This window comes from Osmerus eperlanus, chromosome 20, assembly GCF_963692335.1.
Source record: "Osmerus eperlanus chromosome 20, fOsmEpe2.1, whole genome shotgun sequence".
Taxonomy (NCBI): domain Eukaryota; kingdom Metazoa; phylum Chordata; class Actinopteri; order Osmeriformes; family Osmeridae; genus Osmerus; species Osmerus eperlanus.
Window position 1 is genome coordinate 2,360,289 of NC_085037.1, and position 26,894 is coordinate 2,387,182.

Consider the following 26,894-nt stretch of genomic DNA (forward strand, 5'->3'; position numbering starts at 1 on the left):
TGTGGGCGACCGATTGGGTACGATCGTTCTCGTGTATTGTTTGAGTGTGTTCAGTTCATCCCCTCCAGAAAGTATTCATTGACCGTCTTCAGCGAACACTGTCCTGCTATAGAGTCCATCCCTCCTTCCATCCCTCCTTCATCCATCCACCCATCCATCCCCACTGTACTGAAATTTGTACAGGGGATGGAAAGCAGAAAAACACTCCATCTCGTATCGCATCTGGGGGCTTCCCCCAAACAGACACCTACGTTGTCTCTTCTAGGAAGAGAGGGAAAGAGGCAGAGGAGTGTGGGGGGAGGGGAGGTGGGTGGCAAACCTATTCAACAAGGCTCTATTCGACTCTCGTTCGTCGTGCCAATAAAGCTCATTTGAATTGAATATGGAACTTCAAATGCTCCAAATGCCCAAAAGAGACTGGCCTGGTCTGACACCACCTAAGCTAAACCCCCGCACACTTAGAGATAGTGCTGCAGAGTGGAGAGCGGTTCTGGGTAGAGGTCAAGGGTCAGGGGCACCTGGAGGCGTTTGCAGAGCGAGCGAAGGTCCTCGCTGTTTAATGCATCGATCCTCCTCTGGTACTCCAACGAAGACACTACCTGAGGGGGCGGAGACAGGAACTACATCACACCCTTTCGGGCCAATCACACGGTTATAGAGGAGGGGGACGGAGAGATGGGTTGACCAATTTGGAGGTCAAAGGGACGTGACTGAAGACAGGACAGTCCAATCACATGGTCATAGAGGAGGGGCAGAGAGAGGGCTTGGCCAATCCCCAGGTCACAGAGGAGGCTCGACCAATCGGGAGGTCACAGGGCCATGACTGAAGACGAGACAGTCAAATCACAAGTTCACAGAGGAGGGCCAGAGAGTTGGGTTGACCAGTCACAAGGTTGCAGCACCAGCATCTCTGAGAACAGGGAGATAACTTTACCCTGGGAACTCTGGATGGCAGGACTGTTGAGGATGGGAGAGGAGGGATGAGAGGTGGAGAGTCACCAGGTATACTCACCCAGAGACCACTCTGGTCCATATTCTAAAGCTAGTATTTCAAACAGCATACAACACAAAACACCTAGTTTGTGCAATGGTGATTCTGAATTTCCTTTCTTTTCAAAAACCATAACTTGGTTTTCTGTTTTTGATATTCTAAACATGCGGACAGAAGAGGGATCACCCGACGGAGCTACAAACCAAGAATAATAATCAAAGACTGGGTCAAAGACTCTCTTAAATACTCAGCTGAGCAAATAAAGGTGTCTGTCTCATAAGGGCGGACAGTGTATCAAACCAACAGAATTTTTTGGGAACGTTTATTTATCAAAGCTGTTATCCAAAGCGACTGACAGAGGGGAACTTCTGAACGTGCAGATCCATCCTAATCAAAGGTTTGTCAGTTGGTGCTTTCCCAGCAGGGGCGTGGTTAGGGGTGGTTAGTCCTGCTTGGAGTGCTCCTGCTTGGAGTGTGGGGGTTAGGAGATGCAGCCCATCAGCCGTATTAATAAGATATTAAAAGCTTGTTGGTGGCATAGCTGGCTATGTGAGTCATAGGACCCAAAGTATAGAACCTAGCCCTACAACCAGGCTAGACCTGGGCTAAACCAGACCATAAATACAGAGCTAAACCAGGCCACACTTGGGCCATCTTTGGCTAAACCAGGCCTTAACTAAAGGATTGAACCAGGCCAGACCTGGTTTTGCCCACACATATGACATAGCATCAAGCAGCAATGCGGTGTTTGCTGCTTAATTTGACTAGATTTCTTAATCAGATCAGCAAGGTAAGTCTGTGAGAGAGAGAGAGAGAGAGAGAGAGAGAGAGAGAGACAGACAGAAAGAGAGAGAGAGAGAGAGAGAGAGAGAGAGAGAGAGAGAGAGAGAGAACCTCATAATGTCATGCCAGCGATTCAAACACGCTAATAAAGTTATAATGTTGTCAAGTTTTCAACTGCGGGAGAAACATGTGATTCTATCTGTTCCATTAAAGGATTCAGGTCAAATTCAACACACTCAACGATAGTCACAAATGTAGTACGGCTAATACTGGAAAACTGAACTTTGTCATCAAATCCTCACACTAAACAAAACAACATTTAAATTTGGGCCCAGAAACTTGCCTCACCAATAGGCTATAGTTCGTATTGTAATATCTTGAAGATATACGGCGGAAGATATGGCGGTCTCTCTATCTCTGTCTCTCTCAGTCTCTCTCTCTGACATTTAACCTATAGAGCAAACCCAATGACCCAATTACAACAACAACAAACGATACCCCAGCATCCATGGGACACCACCAACAACGGACAGCGACGGTAATGTCACCGGGGTGTTCCAGACGGGTCTGTATCTCCAACCTACAACCGTTTTAGTTGCCATGGCACCGAGCCATCACTGAAGACACATTAACACCAGAATTAAACTATCAACTAAAATCAAAAAGTTGCCAAGAAGTCCGCTTTCATGCGAGATTACTGCACTTTCAGCGTTTGCAAACGTGACACCGAATGAAAATATCTCCCTGGCACATCCGCGCTGCCCTGGAACTTTATATCGCTGCCGCGCCGAGATTAGCAGGCGCAATGGGGTTATTTTGCGCCTCCTCCTCACGTTGAAAGAATGCAACTAGCTACAACAAGTCTTGCCAAGCAGTTGTCTCTGAAATTCAGCGCAAGTATCGAAATGATCCTCTATATACCCAACCAATGTAGGCTAAGATGGGAGTCTAGTGTCTTGCACAATTAATTTAAATAGTCTATAAAGTCGAGTCCGTTGTATTCGCAAAGAAAGATTACCCACAGCCAAACCATCGACTGTGTTTACAAAAAGCGATTAGCTTAATTTAAACATTCGAGTCCATCAAATTGATTATTCTGGAAGTATTTCCAAACAAACTAGGCAAAACAACCGACGACAACAAATTGCTCTCAAATTTGTTAATTTGTCGCAATTGGCACACAGTAAAAGAGTAAGATGCATACCACAAAGCTGTACTTGGGCGCGAGATGTGTCGCTTCCGTGACGCGTCTGGAAAACAACATATTCAGCATCCTCGTTTGTTTTAAGAACACTTTTTAGGATTTAGGCTGTAACAAAGTTTTTCTATCTCGTCATGCACTCTGCCGTAATACTTTAACAGAGCTGCAACCATCTCTCTCAACATTAGAAGCGTTGAGTGGGCGAACTATCTTTGAAAGGTTGGCCTAGTGAGCCGAGGCGAAGCCAATAAGATTTTTGAACAAGGGAAACGTCTTTTCTGATTGGTCGTTTATCCTTGAGGACGGGTCCTCTTGTCTCGGAACTGCCAGTGGCTTGACATATTCATAACTAACTAATATTGCTTGTTGAGGAATATATTTGATTAACTTTTCATCCCCACTTAACCGCCGTATTAGTGGGATATATCCACGTACACACCACCGAATATATAGTTTTCTACTTAAAATTACACCAATACAGTTTAAAATCATTACGGTCACACCTTGCGTTAAAAATAAAATTTTACAGACGCGCGCACACAAACACACACAGAGAGAGATGTCTAAAACAAGATAAACACGAGACATTACAGTACATACCGTTCACCTGTGTCCCATCAAACAGAGAAAATATGTCATTTTAAAACTGAAACAAACTGGAACAGAGATTAAACACAGATAGACAGCACACGCTCAACTCCATGCACACACACAGAGTAAGGACACATTTAACACACTAGCCTACAAATCAATTGTTTTAAAATGATTTTTAATCATTTTGAAAGAGAGATTGTTCATAAGTGTAGATGAGCATACACAGTTAACACTTTTAAACTATGTCTGTTTTTACATGGACACAGTTTGTCAGTGTAGCTTACTAAGAAAATGCCTAAGAAATTGGTGCCTTTTCTGTATTAAAAAAAACAAACAAATATATTTTCAATTTAACAAGCACTAATGTATTTTCAGCATATTCAAGATGAAGTAAAACCCAGTCCCCACCAGTGACACCATCTTGTTTCATGACTGGTCTATTTTCAGCCATTTTCCAATCATGTTCACTTCACATACAGTGTGTAAACAAGTAGACCACTTTAAGTTGGGATTTTCCAGGTGAAAACAACTCGAGTTTCAATCAATTCCCTGAATTCCCTGATAAGTGAGCCTGACAGTGCACTCTTGTTTGGTTGTCTAAACCAGGTTGCTGAAGAAGGATGTTTGGACCACAGTTCACGTCGATCACAGTACCGTGACAACCATTAGACACCCTCCAGCCCCAGAGACACGACAAGCAGTTAGTCAAGGTTCTGTCTTAAGCGCGTCTGTACGTAAGCACGGAGGATTTTAATATCAGTAACTACAACCTGTCACATCTGCTGACTGGATCAGATCATTCCACAGCATGTGAGGCTGGTGTTACGTAAGTGTCCAGATAATCCCTTTTTTTTGTTGCTGATTAGAGTTGTGTGGTTGTTTTTGTTAGTGGTTTATAGGTGCAGTGGTCATTAGATCCTCTGTGGGCATTTTGCATGTCAGCTAAAAATGGTTATGGATATATGTCACCAATATACTGTTTATTATTTATTTAATCCAAAACCATAAATCACCACATAAAACATTGTTTTTTGTTTTTAATATATATATATTATATATACATATATGTCCTAGGTTTCTTACCTCCCAGTCTTTGGAGGTGATGTCTGGAACCGGGGGTTCGTCAGAACCCATTTCCACCTGGCGGTTCTTCTTGACCACCACAAAGCCAGGTTCCCGCGGCCCCTCCCCGACCTCCTCCCCATACATGTCTGGACTCCACTGGACGAAGAACCCGTACAGGTGGTCCGACCTGCGGACACAGCACCAGGTACCACAGAAGAAAACACAGCTCAGAGGACAGGGATTGATCCTCAAAGGACAGGAAGTGACACACTCAAAGGTCCCCCCCCCCTCCCCCCACAGTATACAGACCAGTAGACCAAGGCACATACAGAGAGGCCTGACTGATTTCAGAATGTCACCCATCCTCAAACTGTCACACACAACAGTGAGTTTTGACTGTCACCCTTGTACTCTAAGGCAGAGAGGAAGAGAGAGAGAGAGAGAAAGGGGAAAGAGAGAGAGGGAGAAAGAGAGGATGAAGATTGGGAGAGAGACATAGAGAGAGAAAAGGAGAGAGAAATAGAGAAAGAGTGGAACAGAACAGTGGAATCATTGTGTCAAAGAAGGAGAAAACATCTGCTCATCCACCCCGGCTCTCCCCCCTTCTTCACTTTTTCCATCTTTCTCCTTCCTTCCTCTCTCTCTCTCTCTCTCTCTCTCTCTCTCTCTCTCTCTCTCTCTCTCTCTCTCTCTCTCTCTCTCTCTCTCTCTCTCTCTCTCTCACTCCCCCCTCCCCCTTGATGACATACTAAAGGGAGTTCTAACAGAATGAGAGACCCTGGTTGTTAGGGCACATTAGGCTGATTTACTGTCCCCGATTAAACACACAATCCAGCACTCACATCAACACTAATGAGGTTACACAGATAACTTGTCATGCCAGTCACACACAAACACAAACATGCACCAAACGCACACACACATACATCATGCACGTGTGCACAAATGTACACACACAAATGTACACACGAATGCACATTCATGATTTAAAGGACACACAGAATAATTAAGACTTTGAAAGCTTTCCTTGTTTGAAGTCTGAAGCCCACGGCCACTCACTGTAGGTCCAGCTGACTGAGCACTCACCTCCACCCTCCCCTCCACCCACACCTCCACCCTCCCCTCCACCTCCACCCTCCCCTCCATCCACACCTCCACCCTCCCCTCCACCCTCCCCTCCACCTTCACCCTCCCCTCCATCTCCACCCTCCATCTCCACCCACACCTCCACCCTCACCTCCACCCTCACCTCCACCCTCACCTCCACTGTCACCTTCACCCTCCACCCACACCCTCACCTCCACTGTTACCTTCACCCTCCACCCTCACCTCCACCCTCACCCTCACCTCCACCCTCACCTCCACTGTCACCTTCACCCTCCACCCTCACCTCCACCCTCACCTCCACTGTCACCTTCACCCTCCACCCTCACCCTCCATCCACACCTCCACCGTCCCCTCCACCCTCCCCTCCACCCACACCACTACCATCACCTTTACTCTCACCCCTCACCTCTACCCTAAAACACCTGTGAGTGTGTTTGTGTGTGTGTAGATATATACAGTATATATGTGTGTGTGCGCGTTTATGTGTGTGCATGTATACATGTATATATGAGTGTATTTGTGAACCTGCCCAGCCTCACCTGTCGGGGGGGAAGGCAAACCAGTACTCGTGCTTCTTGCGGTCCCTCTGAGCGTACTGGTGCATGGAGGCGCTGGCCTGGGACAAGAAGGTTCTCCTCATGGGCCGGCCCACACGCAGACACAGGAACCTGAGGCCCCGGGGCCTCCTCCTGTCCTTGGGGCCAGATGGGGCTGGGAAGGAGGGGGGGGGGGGGGGGGGGGGGGTACAGGAGGAGGCAAGGGAGGGGCAGTTTATGTAATATTTATGTATATTATACAGCCCTGGGGCTATTAGAAACAAAGCAAGAAAATGGACATCATGTGTTTCTATATGGGGACCGTTGATTGGTTAATGCGTCCAAGCACTAAAAGGTTTCCCTAATTTCCCAACTTTTTTTGCCCCCAAATCTGACACTCTCTGTTGCCCTTCAGCGCCCCTTGGATCCTCCCCAATTTAAATTTAAATTGACAATGCATTGCAACTTGCCGCGCCGCTGCGTATGTGAATTCCCTATTGCTCTACCTTGTCCTGCTCCCGGCCTCTCCTGAGTGGCTGGGGCAGCCTCTATGACTGTCAGCTGATCCGTATCCTCATGCTCATTGGTCGACTGCGTTGTGTGGCTCTTCCAAAGCTTTCTGAGTTCCTCCAGACTTGATTGTGATTCCTGGTTCTGAACACCTTCCTGGTTCTGGTCCACAGTCTGGCTCTGGTTCTGGTCGTGGGTTTGGTCCCTATCTTGGTTCTGGTCCCTTTTCTGGTTCTGGGTCTGGACCCCAGACTGGTCTTGTTTCTTAGCTTCTATACTGTCTGATGCTTGTGACTCTGGTGTGATGTGAGACTTGGCCTCCCCCTCTCCTGCTCCAGCGCTAGTAGTCTGCTCCCCCCTCCCCACCGAAGGCTCCCCCTGCTGGGCTTGGCAGTCTGATGTTGACCCCTCTCTCCTGGAGGCCTCGTCAGAGCCTGGGTCATGCCTGGGCGTGTGGCTGGGGCTGAGGGCATCTGGGGCGGGGGTGGTGGTGCTGGAGGGGGGGTCGGCCTGGTTGATGGTCTGGACGGACTCGGAGGAGGCTCCGGAGGACCTGAGGCGGCGGAGTTCGTCGGAGGATGGGTCGGGATCGTCTCGGACGGGCGAGATCTCTGACTCGGTGAAGACGTCCTCGGAGAGCGAGGCCTCGGTGCTGCGTGGCGCCGTGCTGGCGCTGTCGTTCCCAGCATCCTTTGCGCGTTGTGCAGCGTCCTCCAGGTTGCTACGGGCGGCCCTCCTCATCTGGCTGGGCTCTGGGGCCGATGCAGGCAACTCCAGATCTCTGAAGGAACACAGACACACACACACACACGAATATGCACACACAGACACACACACAGGATATAAAGTGACACTGCAAAGACAGAAGCAGGCTCCGGTGTGTGGACACACACACACCTCCACTACAGGTCACAGGCATCAGGGGTCACACAGGGGTCAGGGGTCAGACGGGGGTCACCAGGAGACTTACGGGGGGACAAATTCCTTGATCCTGGCATCGGTGACCTCGGTGCACATGGCTGCCGACAGCAGCTCGTCCAGGGGACACATGATGCCGTACTCCGCACAGCCACTCTGCTGCACCAGCACATCCGCCTTGTGGGGGTCAAACATGATGTTGCTGGGGGTGACCAGAAGCACGCCGCTGACCACACCCTGGACAATAAGCAAACATATGTTTGAATGCTGTCTATCTAGGGTTCTCAAAAAACAAGCAATAATTTCCACAAGCTGGTATATGATAACCAGTAATATACCTTCATTAATAAGGCTGCATAATTACCCATAATTCAAAGAAAGTGAATATTGTGTCCCTCACACCATGATTGGGAATTGTGTCTCTATCGATATTTACCCTGGCTTGACAATAGAATAGATGAGGTCTCATCACCTGATGAGGTACAGCTTTTCACAACTAGCTAACCAGTATAAAAATAGCTGACTGATGCTACTTACAGTAACCAGTATACAGCTAGCTGACTGGTATACAGCTAACCGACTAGTGTACGTGTTAGCTGACTGGTGCTAGCTGACCGGTAAGCTCTAGTGATATCTTGCAGGGACACACCTTGCCGTCAGTGATGTACTTGCAGTTGATCTTGAGGAACTTTTCAGTGAGGGCCTCCTCCTCCTCAGACGTGGACGACACCACCCTGGCAGGGCGGGGCTGGGCTGGGGCATCCCGCCGCTGTGACACCTCGCCGTCCTGGACGTCAATCAACAGATGAGAGGGTGAATGGACCAATTAGCAGCCAGTCAGCTAGCCAGCTAGCCAGTTAGCCAGTTAGCCAACTAGCCAGCAAGCCAGCTATCTGGCCAGTCAGTAAGCCATTCTTCCAGTCGGTCAGCCAGTCAGTCAACATGCCAGCCAGACAGTCAACCAGTCAGGCTAATGTCAGGCGCCTGACCTGGTAGAGAGGAACAGCATGTAGGGCTGACTGTTTGTCAGAAGCAGAGCTGCGTTCAGAACATGACATCAATGTTCCACTTATTCTAGTACTTATGAGTCTGAGTGTGTGTTCATGTATGAACGTACTGTATTATTGCAATGGCACACATACTGCAGTATTAGGCGTACTAAATGTATGACATGGTTGTATGTGCCTGGGAGGGAGTTTCATACCAGTAGGTGTGTGTGTCTGCGTGGAGGTGTGTGTATGATGTGTGTGTGTGTGTGTGTGTCTGTGATATGTACTGTATGTATTTGAGTGTGTATGTGTATGATATGTGTGTTTGAAATATGTGTGTGTGTGATATGTATGTGTGTGTGTGTGTGTGTGTGTGTGTGTGTGTGTGTGTGTGTATGTGTGTGTGTAGTAGATGAATCACTGAGGAAGTGTAGAGCCCCCTGGTGACCTGACAGATCTCAAGACCATCTGGAGGTGTGTGTGTGACGGTGATGTATGTGTGTGCATGTGTGTATGATGTGTGAGTGTGTGTGTCTGCAGGTTACCTGGCCCAGCCTAGAGACTCAGCACTGATCTCCTCCGGTGACACAGCACCAACCTGACAACCGGCCAGCCACAATGGTCAATAATCCAGCCAGCCAGTCAGTCAGACAGTCAGACAGCCAGTCAGTCAGCCATTAAGCTAACCAACCATTCAACCAGCTAGCACAATGACCAGTCAACAAGTTAAATAGCCAGTAGGTTAACCAGCGGGCAAATTAGATTACTGGCCTATTAGTAAAAGAATGGTTGAAGGAGAGATCAATGGAGATGTGTGGGAGGTTTGTTGATAACTCTACTGACCCCCAGTGGCTAAACTCATACACTGCAGCTCAAGACACAGCTTAACCAATCACAGCAGTTGTTTTGTCCAGATAGCAAGTTAGGTGACATAACCAGGTAAGTTAACTTTCCAGCTGGCACACAATGTTGCAGCAACTTACTGGCAATGTTGCTACAACGTTGGGTTTGTAACCCCCTGATGGGTCTATACTGACTGCACGTTTCACTCTTTGGGTTTCACATTTTGATCACTCTTTCCTTCTCTCCTTCCTCTGTTTTCTTTCCCTTCTCTTCTTTCTCTCGCTCTCTTCATCCACCTCCCTTTCTCCCTCCCTCTCTCTTTCACTCGCCTTCTCTCCATCAGTCTCCCTTTCTGTCTCTCCCACTATCTCTAATTGCTTTCTCTCTCTAGCTGTTCTACCCTACCTCTTCCTTTCTGTCTCTCCATCCCTCTTTATCTCTCCTCTTTCTATCTGTCTCTCCATCTGTACATTCCTCTTCCGTTCTCCCTCCCCATCTCTCCATTTCTCTTCCCTTCTCTCTCTCTTTCCATCCATCGCCCTTTCTCTCTTTTCAAACCTGTCCTTTTCCCTCTCTATCTCTCCCTCTCTCCTTACTGAACCCACTGCATTCTCTAGCCCAGCGCCTCAAGCTCTCACATTAAGAGCAAATTAGCTTCTGGCTGTAGCGAAGACACACAGTAGCTATCACACAACACACATACACAAAGCAAATATCGCACACACAACACAACACACATGAAACCCTCCCACACAGTATCTATCACACACACAATACGCATAACACATGCAGTGTCTATTACATACACAACACACTCATACAACACACATACAGTATCTATCACACAAATGCACAGTGTTGCTTCTTACAGCCCTGCCTGATACCTGACAGCACTCCTGGTTGAAACAACGAGCATAAGGATCTTTTGCAGCCTTATTAAATGTTCCTTTCTCTGGGTGATTAATTGCTCTTCCCCTGGAGGGTGGAAGTATGTGTGTGATTGAAAGTGAGTGCGTGTCTGCAAGTGTGTGTGCGTGTCAGTGCATGTGTGAATGAGAGTGTGTGTCTCACCCTCTCTCTCACCGCTGGATTGGAGTTGATGTGATTGTTTGTGTGTTTATTATTGTTTTGTGTGTATGTTGTTGGTAAGGCTTGGTGTAAGGGAACGATGGGAGATGTAGTGACAGTGGGATTATGGGTAATGTAGTGTGAGGAAGTACCTTGGCCTGCTCAGTGTCGGAGGATGTGGGGGAGAGAGGGCTGACAGGACTGAGAGAGGGAGAGCTCTCAGGACTGGAGACATATTTTGGGTCTGGAACATACAGCACCTGCAAACACACAGTAACACAACCATATTTAGCACCTGCAAACACACAGTATATGTGTGTATGTGAGTCCCCTGTGTGTGTGTGGGTGTGTGTGTCTCTTGAGTGTGTGTGTGTAGGCCTGCCTGGTTATGTGTTGTGTGTCTCCTGTGTGTGTGTGCCTGTGCCTGTTTATGTGTTGTGTGTGTGTGCCTGTTAATGTGTTGTGTGTGTGTGTGCCTGTTTATGTGTTGTGTGTGTCCTACCTTCCCAGGAACGACAGCTCGGGAGAACAGCTTGTTGAGCTGAACCAGCTCGTTAGGAGTCGTGTCAAACTTGAGTGCGATGCTGTTCAGAGTGTCCCGAGACTCCACCTACACCATGGATACACACACACACACACACACACACACGACTTAACTTGTGCAGAACCTCAAGGGTAAACCTGGAAAACCACTGATGTGAGTGACACAGTCATCTGAGAGAAGAGGAGAAGTGAGTGGAGGGGAGGAGAGGGGAGGGAAGAACAGGAGCCTTCTCTCGTCGCATTCTTCACAATTTATTGACCTTCTGTCCCATTACCCAATCAGAACAGTCCCAGGGGGATGTCACCTTAGACCAAGGCTCAAATGACCAGGTGATCAATCTCCCCCCTCCTGCGCCCATTACCTCCATGTAGCCAGCTGGAGGGCTGCTCCCTCCCTCCCTCACCCTCCCAACCCCCTCCACATGCACAGTAGCTGCTGTAAGTGGACCTGTAACGGATAGACTACTAGATCATCTGACAGCAGAGCCACTAATCCATACAGAACCCTATCCCTCTCAGAACCCCACTGATGAAACAGCCATATCCCTCAGAAGCACATTGTTCACACAGAACCCAGAACACTATTCTCCCTGATCCATACTAGTGATGGCTTGTCGAACGATTCGTTTCTTTCGAACGAATCCTTAATATGGCTCAGGAGTAAGTGGGATTCATTTTGTCGTGGTCGTGCTAGCTTCGCTGTCCTAGATTGTGAACTGTCTTTGCATCGTTTGTTTATTTTCCGAGTTACTGCTTGCGTAGGCTCCGAATAGGGAACAGAATTGGGTAGTTCATCCATCAACTGGGTCTTCCGGTCACATGACAAGCGAACATCAGACACAGACCAGAAGACCCAGGTCACTGCTGGTTTCCTGATATTAACTACCATTCATCTTTGGCTGGTTTGACTGCATTTCTTCATGAGCAAATAGTTTGCGATAGTGGATGTGTTTGGGGAATGAGTGTTGAATATTGAACATTGTGAGCAGATGACCAAATGAAAAAGATCAGTCCTGAAGTTAGTAAAATGATCTGATCTTTCCACCATTGATCCATCCTCCTCATACAGTCCCTGCTGTGGACCAACCACAGGCTGACTAGAATAAGGATGGGCAGGGATCCCGATTGGCTGTGTGGGGTTTAAGAGGTCTGGTCTGCTTCTGTGATAGGACGTTCTTCCGCTAGTCATCCATTCCTCTGTGCTTGGTTAGCCTGGCTGTCACCAGGGAGCATGGGGAGGGAGGGTCATCTGCAGAGCAGGAATGTGATCTCTCTATTTCTATCCTCCTTTTCCCCGTCCGTTTCCCCTTACCCTTCTCTCTCTCCCCGTCTCTCTCTCTCTCTCTCTCCCGCCCTCTCTCACCCTCTCACTCTTTCTCTCTCTCCCCTCTTCTCCCTCCATCTCACTCTTTTTCTCTCCCTCCCTCTCACTTCCTCTCTTTCACTCTGACTCCCTCTCTTGCTTTCTCTCTCTTACTCCTACTCCCTCTCTCGCTTTCTCTCTCTCACGCCATCTCTCTCTTTCTGTCTGTGTTTCTCGCTCGCTGTGGAATCAATGATGATGCATTCTAGAGGAAGGGTCATAGAATGCCGAACCAGCTCACACACACACACACACACACTGGGGAGGCCTGTGAGTCACATGAATATTATCAATCAAAACAATACCAAGCCACCTTCCACACATAGGGAGGGAGGGAAAGGGTGTACAGATATAGGGATGAAGGGATGGAGGAAAGAGACAGTGGCATGGAAAGACAAAGAGAGAGGGGAAAAGGAAGGAGCAGGAGAGAGAGAGAGAGGGAGGGATAGAGAGAGGGAGAGATGGAAGCATATGTACACACACACCGTCAGCAGCTGTATAGCCCCACAGCATGTAAACAGAGACCACATGGACGGAGGGGAGGGGGGAGAGAGGGGAACGAGAGAGAACAGGACACGGGAGGCAGAAAGAGAAGGAGGAGAGAGGAAACGGGACTGAGAGAGACCGGAGAGAGGACAGAGAGAGGACAGAGAGAGAAATCATCCATGACGTGAGGACTCACAGAATATTCCGTGGTTCCGCGTGGTCTCTGGAAGGACATGCGGCGGACATCCCTGGCGTCCGTCTTCTTCTTCTGGCCCGCGTCTGGAAGCACACGAGCCCGCGTTACACTCACAGCCCGGCGCTCTCGACGCCTCATCCTGCTAGCAACGGCTGCCGGGAGCCCGGAGCATGTGACCACAGAAGCTAACAGCGCTAACCAGGCTAGCACTAACAGATGGTCTCTCTGGCTGGCTGCATCTCACTGCTGCCTCTCCCTCTCTCTCTGTTTCTCTGACTGTCGCACTCTCTCTCTCTCTGTTCCTGCCTCTTTCTCTCTCTGTACTCCTACCTCTCTCTCTTCCTCTATTTCTCTGGCTCCTGCCCTGCTGAACCCCTTTTCTCCCTGTTTCTCTCCCAAACCCTCTCTCCCTCCCTTTATCTCTCTTTCTATCTCTCTCACTTCCTTCCTCTCTCTCTCTCTCTCTCTCTCTCCCTCTGTCTACCTGACTGTCAGTCTGTCCTTCTGTCTGCTAGTCTGTCTATGTAAAGTGTTTTAAAGCCTGTCTATCTGTCTGTGGTTTAGGTATCCTCCCACATGCTCCTGTCCCTTTAACACACGTCTCTGCTCCCTGTCTCTCTCTCCATCCATCCCTACCCCTCTCTCTCTCCCTCCCTCCCCCTCTCTCTCTTTCTCTGACTCAATGTCCACCCAGTCTACCTCTACCATCTCCCACCATCCCTCTCTCTCCCTCTCTCTCACCTCCCTGCCCCCTCCCCCTTTTTTCTTTCTTCCCCACCTTCTCTTAGTTGTTGCTGACGTCAATATGGGCAAGTGCTGATACCCCAGGGTGTTCTGGGTTTTGTAGGCCAATCCTCTGGGGTATTCTGGGTAATAAAGGCTAATCCTCTAGGGTGGTGGGGGCTGGTTTTGTTAATAATTGGGATGTTAACTTCATAACAGGTGCCCCTGAAGAAAACATCATCAGGACAAACAAGTTGCGTGAGTGTGTAGTGTGTGCGTGTGTTTGTGTGTGTTCATGTGTGTGTACATATATGTGTGTACATATGTGTGTATATGTGTGTGTTTATGTGTGAATGTTGTGTGTGTATGTGTATGTTTGTGTGTGTTGCAGCACCTAAAAGTGTCATCCCTGTGGTGCTGTCTCTCTGCAGAGCCAAGCATGGTAAGTGACCTATTGTTGCTATGGGGAAGTGGTTGATGGTTGCTATGAGGAAGTAGTTGCTGGTTGCTATGAGGAAGTAGTGACTGTGGCTGTATAATCCTGTTGGACACACCAAGGAAACTAGTCACCTATCAGCCAACACCTGTAAATGTTCAAATGAAAAGTCAATACAGTACACTAAACATTAGTTTGAAAGGCTTTCAATAAAAGAGTCTGTCAAATGACTGTTATAAATAGATGCATTACCTACACTTCCCCACCAGGTGGTTAGAGCAGCATCCCTCCCTGTGTCTGCTATCCAGCCATGCTCCTGTGTTCTGAATGATACATTAACCCAGTCCCTGTGTGTAGGCGTGAGGTCACTAGGACCAGGACTCTGCTGTCTGCCAGGAGTACTCAAGCTAGTTCTGTCTCTGGGGGCAACCCATAGGTTCCAGGAGTTCTAGAACCGTTATTCATCATTCTGAGAGCTGGACATGCAGTAATGAGACCTGACTGGACTCACACTGGGCTGCCACACACACACACACACACACACACACACACACTTTCATGCTCACACACCAAGGCAAACCACAAGCACACTCACAGGTTGGTATTGTTATCCTTGTGGGAACTCAAAATTGGAGGGGACCATTGAAAGTCCTGATTTCCCAAACCCTAAACCTATTAAACACATCAACAATTATAAATTGACATTCCACTGGCAACTCTCAGAGGGGCTAATTAGCTTACACAACATGTTTATAGGAAAAAAATTTTTTTTACTGAATCCTACCTATTGCATATTTAAACAAGCAGACACACACAAACACACAGGTGTACACACGCACACACACACACAAAGAGACAATCTCTGCAGTCAGCAATCTAGCACAATGTTTTGTAAGATGTACAGTGTTTGAGGTACAGTGGACCAGCATAGCTACAATTCTGTTAAAGGTGGAATAGCTGTGTCCCGATAAACCTTGTTTGTGAATTTGCCAGATGTTATATCATAGCTGAGATATTTATTTTGCACCGTGCCTGCTAGCTGTGATGCCTCCTCTGTCACAAGATGGACCATTCCTGGACTCTGAACACCAAAACTCTGTTCGAACTGTGCACGTCTGATCCCCTTGATCTTCAACTGTAATCTGTATGGACCATGTGCACGTGGATTTAGATGAAAGCGGCTGCTAAATGAAGTCATGTCTGGGTGAAGTGCTCCATGTGAGATAGTCAGGTTGTGGGGGAGTGTCCTGCCAGGCAGGAGAGCAGGCCAGGACGACAGGGAGAGAGACCACAGGATGACAGGAAATACAGCAGTTACTCTCCCTCCATCCGTCGATGTAATGGTGATAGACGCTGAAATCGATGTTAGGATATGCTGGAGTTTGGTAATCAATTGCTTTGACCTTTAGCTAAAATAAATAACATCAAAATGTAAATATGTTAAAGGAAGATCATTTGTGTTCAAAAAGTTAAAGCTAATTTACCTATAAGATTTGATGCATTTGAAATTACATTTTTGCAATCTTTCTTAATTTCCTAAGGTTTCCATGTGTTTTCTGTTTTGTATCAGTTTGATTGCTAATGCCTCGTTCTTATGGCGTGAAATTAGTGCCAGGAGAGCGAGCTGATGATTCATGTACTTGCAAAAAAAAGTTGTGTCTCCGTAGAAGAAGGCAAGATTTGTGTACTGGCATAAAAGATTTGTAACTTGCAAAAAAGATTTGTGTACTTGTAAAAAAAAGTTTTGTGTCTCCGTAGAAGAAAAAGATTTGTGTACTTGTAAAACAAAAAAGTTTTGTGTCTCCGTAGAAGAAAAAGATTTGTGTACTTGTAAAAAAAAGTTTTGTGTCTCTGTAGAAGAAGGCGGGAACAATGCTCCCAAAACCATCTAAGCCAAACCATCTAGCACACTCTTAACAGTATAAATTAATGGATAAGAGTCGTAGTAAGTTGAATAGTTTTTTAATGTAAATTTTGTGTAAAACATTGTCCAACTAATGCTAGGTTTAATGACTGGTCGTCTAATTAAATATCCGAATACATATTTACATTAAAAAACTATTCAACTTACTACGACTCTTATCCATTAATTTATACTGTTAAGAGTGTGCTAACCGAATAATCTTTAAATGTTGCATTAAAGATACATGCCCATGGATTTTTTGAACTACTTACCAAATGACTCGCCATTGAAATCATCAGCATTCTAGTTTTGTTCTTATTCGCTGACGTTCTTTGTGTGATAGACAGACGAAAATGTCCAATGATACTAGACACAGAAATGGCTATATTTGATTGTCTTAGATGGTTTTGGGCGCATTGTTCCCGCCTTCTTCTACGGAGACACAAAACTTTTTTTTACAAGTACACGAATCTTTTTCTTCTACGGAGACACAAAACTTTTTTTTACAAGTACACGAATCTTTTTCTACAGAGACAAATCTTTTTTGCAAGTTAATCGTTTTTACAGAGCTCGCTCTCCTGGCACTAATTTCACGCCACACGTTCTGCCTGTTGGATAGTCAGCGTGTAGCTTACGTTCGTCCATTGCGACATTGGACTTGACCAAGCTACATCGTGTCCGTTGTCGGTTGTCTGTTTTCTATAATTCCCCTTTGCAGGTATGAACGGAGGTTGGGATGTGTTTTGACTTGTATGTTTGATACTGAAATGAATATGCACCGTGAATTGTTGGTTGGTGTCACATTTTAAGTATTTTAATTTGTCAGACATGAAAAGTTCAGTTGTATTTTAGCCTACTTGCTAGCTAAGTCGCGTGAAGCTGTTTTGAACGGAGGTACAGTTGTCACGTTCCCGGAACATCTGTGTTTCACTCATTTCATGTTGGTATCAAGTAATGCTTTCATTAGATGTAATATTTCATTTACATTTAGTCATTTAGCAGACGCTCTTATCCAGAGTGACTTACAGTAAGTACAGGGACATTCCCCCGAGGCAAGTAGGGTGAAGTGCCTTGCCCAAGGACACAACGTCATTTGACACGGCCGGGAATCTAACTGGCAACCTTCAGATTACTAGCCCGACTCCCTCACCGCTCAGCCACCTGACGATTTCAAGTTGAAATGCATAAAAATCCATTGCGACATTGGACTTGACCAAGCTACATCGTGTCCGTTGTCCGTTTTCTATAATTCCCCTTTGCAGGGGCACAACATCGACACCCCCCTCTCTCTCTTCCCTCCCTCCCTCCCTCTATTTTCCCCTCCCTTTCCTCATCCTTATCGTACTGCCTCCTTTGATCCTTTCATTTCTCCATCATTCGCTTCTCCCTCCCCCCTTTTCTCTCGCCCGCCCGCTCGCTCCTCTCTTCTCTACGTACCTCCCGTTATCCTCCCCAGCTCTCCTCCCCTTCCCCTTTCATCCCTCTTCTCTCCTTTCCCTCCCTCTCCTCTCTCTCTCCCCTCCTTTCTCATCTCCTTCCCTGCGGTCCTCCCTCGCAGTCTATCCTGGCACACACACAAACACACACCCTGACCTCCTCTCCTCCCCTAGTGCATCCACCACACATACACACACACACACTACCTCAGAGCTCTATTCTTAGTAGCTCCCTGACTCCCCTGGTGCTGGTAGCAGGTTATGCAGTTATGATGACACAGGGCACCAGATGTCTCTGTTACACAGAGCCAAGGGGCCAGAAGAGGAGGGCGTCAGGGAGGGTAGCCCCCCTCACCCTCAACCCCCTACCTACCCCTAAACACCTCCTACCTTCAACCTATCCTCTCAACACATGGTAAGACCATGTATTACCATATAAGATCATATAAGACCATATATTACCATATTGAGATTCTGTAAGACCTTATAAGACTATATATAATATCCTATAAGATCTAATAAGACTATGTAAGATCATCTTGTAAGACCATATAAGACCATGTCTACCATGTGAGATATTGTAAGACCAAGACCATATAGAATGAAAGACCATGTAATTCCATATTATGTAAGATCTTATAAGAACATATTAAACCACCTTAGACCACACGATAGGGCCCGGATATAGGTCACATGGTCTGGCAGGGAGAGGAACTGCAGCAGTGTAACAGGAAGTGAGATATGTGTCCAGACTTTCTGAGGTTGGGGGTGTGTGCCAGAGGGAAGCAGGGTCAGGGGGAAGGGACAGTAGTTCATTTCTGTGTGTTTGTGTGTCCGTCTGCCTATCTTCCTGCCTGCCTGTCTCTCTGTCTCAAAGCTTGTTTACCTGCCTGCCTGTATCTGTCTCTCTGCACATACTAATTTATGAACTTATTGGCCTTATAACTACATTAATATATTCTGCAGCAGTTGTTGCATGGAACCTGCTAAGATGTGGATAGTTTGTACTGTGCATGGTCAATACAGACAATTTCCTCTGACCACCGAAATACTGCTAGAACAAAGTACTTCTGACTCACTCGACCTTGTGGAACCCCCCATACTTCTAACACAATTCCAACCCTGGCTACAATGGCTGTCTGTCAATAATTTAGCGAGCACACCATTTTGAGGATAAAAGAACATAATAGGGATTCATAAATAGAACGCAATCAGAATACCGTGAGACGCACTTCTTCACCAGTTCAAGAACTCTAGGCTGACCACGATGACTTCTTTCTAGAACATTTACGTGACAGACGTCACTTTCATAGTAATAATTCTGACTCTTAACACAAAATGTCGAGTAAACCGTGTGCAGAATACATTCATCAAATCTTATGATTTTGTACGCCTAATGTTTATCCACCTGGGCTGCGTTTCCCGATAACGATGGATCGTAGCGTCAAGCAAAAACGAAACCATCGATATTTCTTACGTAGGCTAATCCATGCGCTTTCAAGAGCTACGAATTTTCAAGAGACACTTTAGCTACGATGTCTTTGGGAACGGCCCGTAAAAGTAAGATTCGGCGTACGATGGATTCTACGATCAATTTAGGCTTACGACGCATTCGGGAAACGCACCCCTGAGCAGTAGGCTACCTTGTAATTTGGCTTGCGGCCAGGCGCGCAAACATAGTTGAGTTCAGTACATGCATGCCTGTATGTACGCACAATGCAAAGTGCCACCAAGTTGAGCCCAATTACACCGAATTATCCCTCTTAAACACAGTGACGATTAACCGGTAAATGTTCTGGAAGGAACGATATCTGTCAGTCCGTCAACTCAGCACCTGACCAACCTGGGGAGCGGTCCTGCACGACTCTGCTGAACAGCCCGGAGTTGTATTTGAGATCTCCCGCGTGAGAGTTTCTGAAAACTATCTCTCTCGTGGGGGAGACAGGACTGTTCGGGTTGGAAAAGGACCCTTCGCTCCCGCTGGACAGGCGCTTGCTCTTCCCCGTGATTGACAAAATATAATCCATGTTTGGAGAAAAACTATAAACTTTAAACTACAATAAATGTTTTTGTGTTACGTTGCATGCGCTGTCCGTGGACGTCCCTGACCCCATTTGGATAAAAGCGTCAGCTAAATGAATACATTAGACGTGCTACTAGACCGTGAGACAGTGCAATATTTGCACAACACGAACGACAGCTGCCAAACGAGAACTGGAGAAAGTTTTTTTTAGTTTTTTTTTGTTGCTAGTTTCATTTTGCTGTCGCAAGACCGCTCATGGGCCAAAAACCAAGGTCGAGTTGGCTACTTTGGGAATTAAAGGAGCCAACAGTTTAGCAAGACAAACCAAAAGGCTTGACCAGGGCCAAACTGCTGTGTTAAAGAGAAGCGAGAAACTGCAAGTGAGAGCAGAGAGATAGAGAGAAGAGATAGAGACGTAGAGAGGGCATGAGAGAATGAAGCAGAGCGAGGGACGGAGGGAGAGAAGGAGTGAGAAAGATAGAGAAAGAAAGTGGAGGGAGAGAGAGAGTGAGATGGAGGGAGGGAGACAAAAAGAGAGCAAGAGGGAGTAGAGAGAGAGAGTTGAGAATGGGAGACCTCTGCAGACTCTATCTGGAGGAGTGTAAGGTGCAGAGAACAGTTGAGTAGAGCAGAACAGAGTTGAGTTGAGAGGAGTACAGTAGAGGTGGCATCTTCAGGTAAATCTCCCCCCCCCTTCCCTTTATTAAACTACATTGACACACGTGTCACACAGTCAGTAAGACACTGTAGAGAACAAAACATTGGTCCCTGTATCCACATTAACACGGCTGACCTCCCTCTGCTGGCAGGTGTTGGTAGTACAGCCGAGGTGAAGCCCTCTCCTGCAACAGTGGAATAGCAGGTGTTATGTTATACGGGCGGGATTTGAACCGCTACCCTTTCCCAGCATGATGTCAAACAGACAGTTAGCCCAAGAGTCTGTGTGTGTGTGTTGCATTCCAGTGAGGAGGTCTAACATTTTCTAACACTGCCTCAACCAATGGCCTTCCTCCACTACTGTCTCCATACAGTGTTGTCCAGCAACGTGCCAGGGATGACTATGATGGTCCAGAGATGGATGAACGACAGGATGAGAGGAAGTCTGACTGCAAAGGACTCTGGGTAATGAGATCAAAAGATAAAGACTGATTGGACATGATGGTGACCTTTCGGCCCATGGCAAAGGTCACAAGGTCAGCAGCACTGTGATGTCACTTTCATGTCTCCTCAGAGAGCAGGACCAGGAGTAAGGTTCTACCAAGAACGCTAATGAAGGGTTCTCCAGGTGGAACTCTAGGAGAACTAAGGTTCTAACTTAAACCATATAGAGCTGAGTTGAAGGAGAGCGAGAGAAGATGATGGATTGAGAAAGAAAGAAATGGAGAGGGGGAGAAGGAGAGACAGGGTAAGAAAGAGAGAGAGAGAGCATCATGAGACATTAAAAGAGAAAGAGTATGAAATGGGAAGAGTGAGATAGAGAGAGAGAGAGGGAGAGAAGAGAGAGGAGAGGGAGAGAAGAGAGAGTGAGAAGGTTCCAGCTGAGTGTCAGTACATTAGTTCCTGTTGTCTGCTCGTGTCACTTCCTGCTGCTCCTCCAAGGCCACCCAAGGCCAGATGATTGAACTTCCTGTCATCTGTAGATGCCATGTCGTTCTGATCCACCTCGGATTCCCCCCCCCCTATCTTCTCTCTAAACGCCTGTCAGCCTCTCTCTCTCTCTCTCTCTCTCTCTCTCTCTCTCTCTCTCTCTCTGTCTTTCTCTGTTTCTCTCTTTCTCTCTCTCTCCTGAACCTCTCTCCTCTCCTGTCCTCTCTGCTCCTCTCTCCTCTATACCTCACCTCTCTCCTCCTGTTTTCCCCTCTCCTCCTCTCTCCTCATTACTAGTGAAGAGGGAGAGAGAAAGGGAAGGATAGAGAGAGAGAGAGAGAGAGAGAGAGCGAGAGAGAGAAAGAATGAAAGAAAGAAAGAAAGAGAGGGTGAGAGAGTGACAGAGAAAATGAGAGTGTGTGTGTGTGTCTGTGTTCTACTAGGACGCTACAGAGGCCCCTATGCCGGCCACACACACAACCTTGACTTACCCTCAGGCCACAGGGATGATACCTTGGTCTAATGGGAAGGCTTGGTAGTAGTAGGAGACCCAGGTTCACTCCCTGCTGGGCGGACTGGTTTGGGTGTGTCTGTGTGTGTGTGTTTTCAAACCCAGATGTGCAAACAGGTAACTCTACACACCTCATTTTGGGACTGTGTACACGTAACCCCACCCCTCCCCAGGACAGGGTTATGGTACCCAGCTCCTCACCAATAGTGTTGCCTCGCTTGAGCTCGCCGCGGCGTGGGTTGCTGCGGGGCTTCTGATTGGTGGCGTGGTTCGCCTCTGGCGTGGAGCCGCAGGTTGCCCTGGCGACGGCCTGGGGCAGGAAGCGGACAAGGGGCGAGGAGGGGGCCAGCGACCCCAGGTACCCCTCACATGGGATATCCACCGACTGAGACTTTTTCTTTAACCTGGGGACGGAGAGAAAGAGAGAGAGAGAGGTAGGTAGGTAGATAGATAGGTTGGTAGTTGGATAGATAAAGAAAGAAAGAAAGGGGGTGTGAGATAGAGATGACTGAGAAAGGGAATTGGTTACAAGAGACAAAGAGAAATTCAGAATGGCTCTGTATGTGTGTGTGTTTGTGTAATATTTTCATTGTTAACTAACCGCTCATAAAGGCTCATAAATCAGTAAGTGAACGGAGCAGTTCTCCATTTTACAACAACCAGCTGGTTGCCTGGACGCGCACACACACACACACAAACAAACTCACACACACTAACTCACACATTTACACTCACACACACACACACACACACTTACACAAACAGCCATACAAAGTTGGTGCTGTCTTGTCTGTTCCAGTGAAGTGGGCAGAACAACGGGAAGAATGTGTACGCACACGCTGTATGGGTGCCGCTCAGATCCTGTGCTTGTAAGAGTCCTTGCACTTTGTGCACGTCTTCCTGCCTCCCTCCCTCCATCCCTCCCTCTGCCTCCCTCTTCTCTCCCTCCTCCCTTTCTCCCATCTGTTTAGGCAGGTTTACCTAGTCTACATAGAGGCTAGCCTCTAGTCAACACAGCCAGAAGCACATCTGTTTACTGCTTTTCAAAGACGGATTCATAGTGGATGGTAGTGACTGATAGTGTCTGTGTTTTTCTCTCTCTCCTTCTTTCTCCAATCTCTCTCTCTTCTCTTTCTCCATGTCTCTCTCCCACCCTTTCTCTTTCTCCTGAGTGATAGTGAATGGTAGTAACGTAGTAACATAGTGAGTCTATCTTCCTTCATCTCTCGCCCTCTCTCTCCCTGCTCTCTCTACTTCTCTCCCTCTTACTCCCTCTCTCTCCCTCACTCTCACTTCTCTCTTGTAGGCTACAGTGTCATACAGTAAACTTCCACGGAGCAGCAAAAATGTCTTAGATGAATAATAGATAATAATTCAATTAATGATTAAATAACTATGGTGAGACTATTCACTCTGCAATCAGAGTACATACCACTCTGAACATACACTGATAGACAGACAGAGTGGTGACTGATTTATTCAACGTATTCAGCAACCTTCCCCAATACACACACATCTCACATCAAAGTATTGAGAGCAAAAGACAGAGGCCCAGAGAGACATAAACACTTGTACAATTCGTAAAATCAAACAGAATACAACCCGTATCTTTTATTAGTATCACAGCTCCTGCTAGTAGCAGAACTACAGTAGAACTGTGTAGGTTAGTGGGTCTCAGTAATACCTGACACTACTAGTCCTTAACTGGCTTAGTCACCACGACAAATACACCTACCTACTGCTAGTAATAGTCATTGATACAGTTAGCTACAAGTCCTTAACTAGAAGTCCTGATGTGGCACCTTAACCACTAGAAGTAGCAGAACTGTAATAGGTTAGCAGGTCTCCTGTCCACAGCTACTAACTATGCTACTAATTATGACATCATTATACTACAGTAGGGTCGTTTTTCTCATAACTACAGATATCTATCTACTCACAATCTATGTTACTATTGATGACATAGTGGTAGGTCTATCAGTGTTGATTCAGTAGGTTCTCTGACACCACCACAGGAAGTGATATAGTCTAAGCAAAGTAAACAAAAACAACAATAATGTCTAATCAAAAACACCATCTAGTTCATCTAGTTTTAGATCAGTTCATGTTGCCGTTCACTGCTGTGCACGTGTGTCCATGAGTGTGTACGTGTGAGTGTATGTGTGTTTGGGTGGGTGTATGTGTGTGCGTGTGTGTGTTTGGGGTGAAAATATAGAGCCAGACGAGGCCTCTCTGAGCCAATCACAGACAACCTCCCTGCTCTGACTTGCGGGCTGATTAACTGACTGTTTACATAGCTGGCTGGCTGGCTTGCTGGCTGATAGTATACATGACAGGTTGATTGTTTACATGACTGTCTGACTGTTTACATGACTGGCTGACTGACTGTTAGCATGACTGGCTGACTGACTGTTTGCATGGCTGTCTGGCTGATTGAAGTAGAACAGATGCTGGACTCACCGTTTAGTGCTGAACATGGTGCAGCTGGTCTGGGAGCTGGGCCAGTCAGGTAGTGGTTACCAACAGCACTTGACTAGCAGTCTTTAACTACTAGTCTTTAAGTAGCACACTTTAACCAGTAGTCTTTAACTAGAAGTAATTAACTAGTCGTCATTCCCTAGTGGTCTTTGAGTCTGGGTTTCTGGCCTCGTTCTGCTTCAGAGATGAACCTGAGGGGAAATAACACACACGCACACACACACACACCACACACACACACACACACACACACACACACACACACACACACACACACACACACACACACTGTAAGGTGAGGCAGGCCACAACAGGGTGTCAGATGAACATTGACCCACACCAATTGTGTATGTTGGGGGGAGGAAGGGGGGGGGGGGCACCTATCTCTGTCAGGGTCGCTGAGCCGCCCTGTCAGTTAGACTGAGGAGAGGGAAAGAGAGATGGAGGGTGAGGGAGGGGAGGGAAAGGGGAGAGAGGAGGAGGGAGAGACAACGGGACAGAGGGAAAAGAGAGCGACGAGAAAAAGGGAGAGGGGATGGGAGAGTGAAGGGAGAGAGAGAGAGCAGAAAGAGGGGGGAGACACAGAGAGGAGAGAGAGGGCGGAGATAGAGAGGGGGGAGAGGGAGTAAGAAGAGAGGAGAGAGAGAGGAGAAGTAGGACCAGTAGACACTAGTCTTTAGTAAGACTGGTGAGGAGCTAAGCTGCCCTGGACTCAATAATTAATACTGTTGTCCACTGTAGAGAGGGAGGGAGGAGGAGGGGAGGGAGGAAGGGAGGGAGGTAAGGAAAAGAGAGAGAGAGGGAGGTGGCGGGGCATGAAGGGGGGCTTAGGGAGGGAGGGCTGGAGGGGAGAGGAAAAAGGGAACGAGGGTGTGTTTTGGTTGAACTGCTATTTTAGTGGGCAGGGTGTGGTGGGAGGATGGAGAGGACAGGAGAGGATGGGGGTGGAGGCCAGTGTAAGTGTGTCGGAGCTGATCTATTAAACATGTATGGTGCGTCCAGTGTGACGGAGAGAGGATATAAGACAGGTTTCCCTCCTCAATCAAGGTTCGGATACTCTATCTCCTGCTTCCACACACACACGTCATTCTCATGTAGCTGCAAGACCAAAACAACTCAAGCAAAACCACAGCATAACCTCAAAATAACCACTCCACAACCATGTCACAACCACACCATAAGCCCACCTCCACATCACAACTATAACACAACCACACAACAACCATATCACAACCACAACACAACCGACCTACAACCATCCCCAGTCAATGAATCCAAACAGCCAATAGACAACAGCAACAGAAGCAAAAACAACTTGGTGATTCGTTCTGTCTGCTGAGTCATTGTACCACCATAACCTGGCAACACACCCAGCTGCATTCTGGGACATGAAAGGGGAGTATTTCATCAAGCAGACAACAGGGGGAGGAGACAGACAAACAAGCAGGCAGACAAACAGACAGGCAGGCAGTTAGGTAGGCAGGCAGGCAAACAGGCTGACAGGCAGACAGACAGAGACAGGCAGACAGGTAAACATGAGTAAGCCTCACTGGCTCTTCTTGACTGAATGGGAACAGACTTGAGGACAGCCACTAATGAGACTACACAATCACCAACCAAGCAAGAGAGGGAGAGGGAGAGAGAGAGGGAGGGAGGAAGAGACAGAGAGACAGAGAGAAAGGGAGAGAGCTGGTGAGAGAGATGGAGAGAAAGAGACAGATTAAGGAGCCTCTAGAGAGGCAGACAGCCTAGGATCTCTAACAGGTTTAGCTGTGACTGTCTGCAGACAGATCATAGCAGGTTATTAGTAGACAGGTCAGATCCTAGGCCCTATCAGACCTCGGTTTCATCCCTACGACAACAGAACATCCAATCTTGAGCTCTACGACATCGCTATGTCTGTGTGTCACTTCCTGGGTTCTAGAACAAGCTGGTGGGAGAATGATATGTTCGTTTGACAGAAACCTAAGTTCAAACCAATGTATGGGGGGGATTTGAACCTGCAACCTCTTGATCTGATGTGCTATACCTGTCCCCAGAATCAATGTATGAAGCATGAGCATGTCCGTTGATTACCCCTGAGCCTTTGTGGATTGCTCATGGACACCAGCTCATTTACCATAACTTGCATTATGGTAAATGGCAAGATGAGCTAAATGTATCCTCTAAGAGGATTTATATAAACATAGTTGGTTGCCATTGTGTACAATTTCACTAGATTAAAGAGATTTGTTGTAATGAATTCAATGCTAAGTAAAACAAAAGAAAAGATTATTCATATTGTTTGTTGTAAGGAGAGAAAGTTAGCTAGCTTTGAGTTCATTTAGGGTTCGGTTGCTGTAGTGATGAGTCCAATGAAATCCGAACTTCCTTGTTGTGATTAAGCTGTTGTCTCAGTCTTAAAGATGTTCAAGCTAGCTTACTTCCTGGGTCGAGGAAGTAGGAGGTGGAAGTTCAATCATCATGGGCCCTGATGAGTACACAGCTACAAAGCTCTGCCTTCAGCATGCTCAATAATTCAATCTGTTCCCTGTGAGAGCCCTGAAGAAAGTGGGTGTGTGTGTTTGTGTCTGCCTGTGTTTGTGTGAGTAGCTTGCGTGTGTG

General features: G+C 47.1%; 1 protein-coding gene across 4 annotated transcripts in view; it reads right to left on the bottom strand.

The window, feature by feature from the left end:
• Positions 1-26,894, bottom strand: part of LOC134040515 (oxidation resistance protein 1-like) — a 32,174-nt gene that overhangs the window by 3,642 nt on the left and 1,638 nt on the right. Inside the window, exons 3-13 of one of the 4 annotated variants that reach the window (XM_062486433.1) lie at positions 24,273-24,481; positions 22,014-22,216; positions 13,194-13,276; positions 11,108-11,215; positions 10,758-10,865; positions 8,355-8,492; positions 7,758-7,942; positions 6,784-7,568; positions 6,281-6,452; positions 4,653-4,821; positions 519-599 (exon numbers count right to left, since the gene is read on the bottom strand). In XM_062486433.1, coding sequence (XP_062342417.1) covers positions 519-599; positions 4,653-4,821; positions 6,281-6,452; positions 6,784-7,568; positions 7,758-7,942; positions 8,355-8,492; positions 10,758-10,865; positions 11,108-11,215; positions 13,194-13,276; positions 22,014-22,216; positions 24,273-24,289 — 2,049 coding nt within the window. In that variant the 5' untranslated portion in view covers positions 24,290-24,481. Of the gene's footprint in view, positions 1-518; positions 600-2,978; positions 3,337-4,652; positions 4,822-6,280; positions 6,453-6,783; positions 7,569-7,757; positions 7,943-8,354; positions 8,493-10,757; positions 10,866-11,107; positions 11,216-13,193; positions 13,277-19,534; positions 19,747-22,013; positions 22,217-24,272; positions 24,482-26,894 lie in introns of those variants that run through there. The other 3 variants (XM_062486435.1, XM_062486434.1, XM_062486436.1) reach the window with 3 other exon arrangements.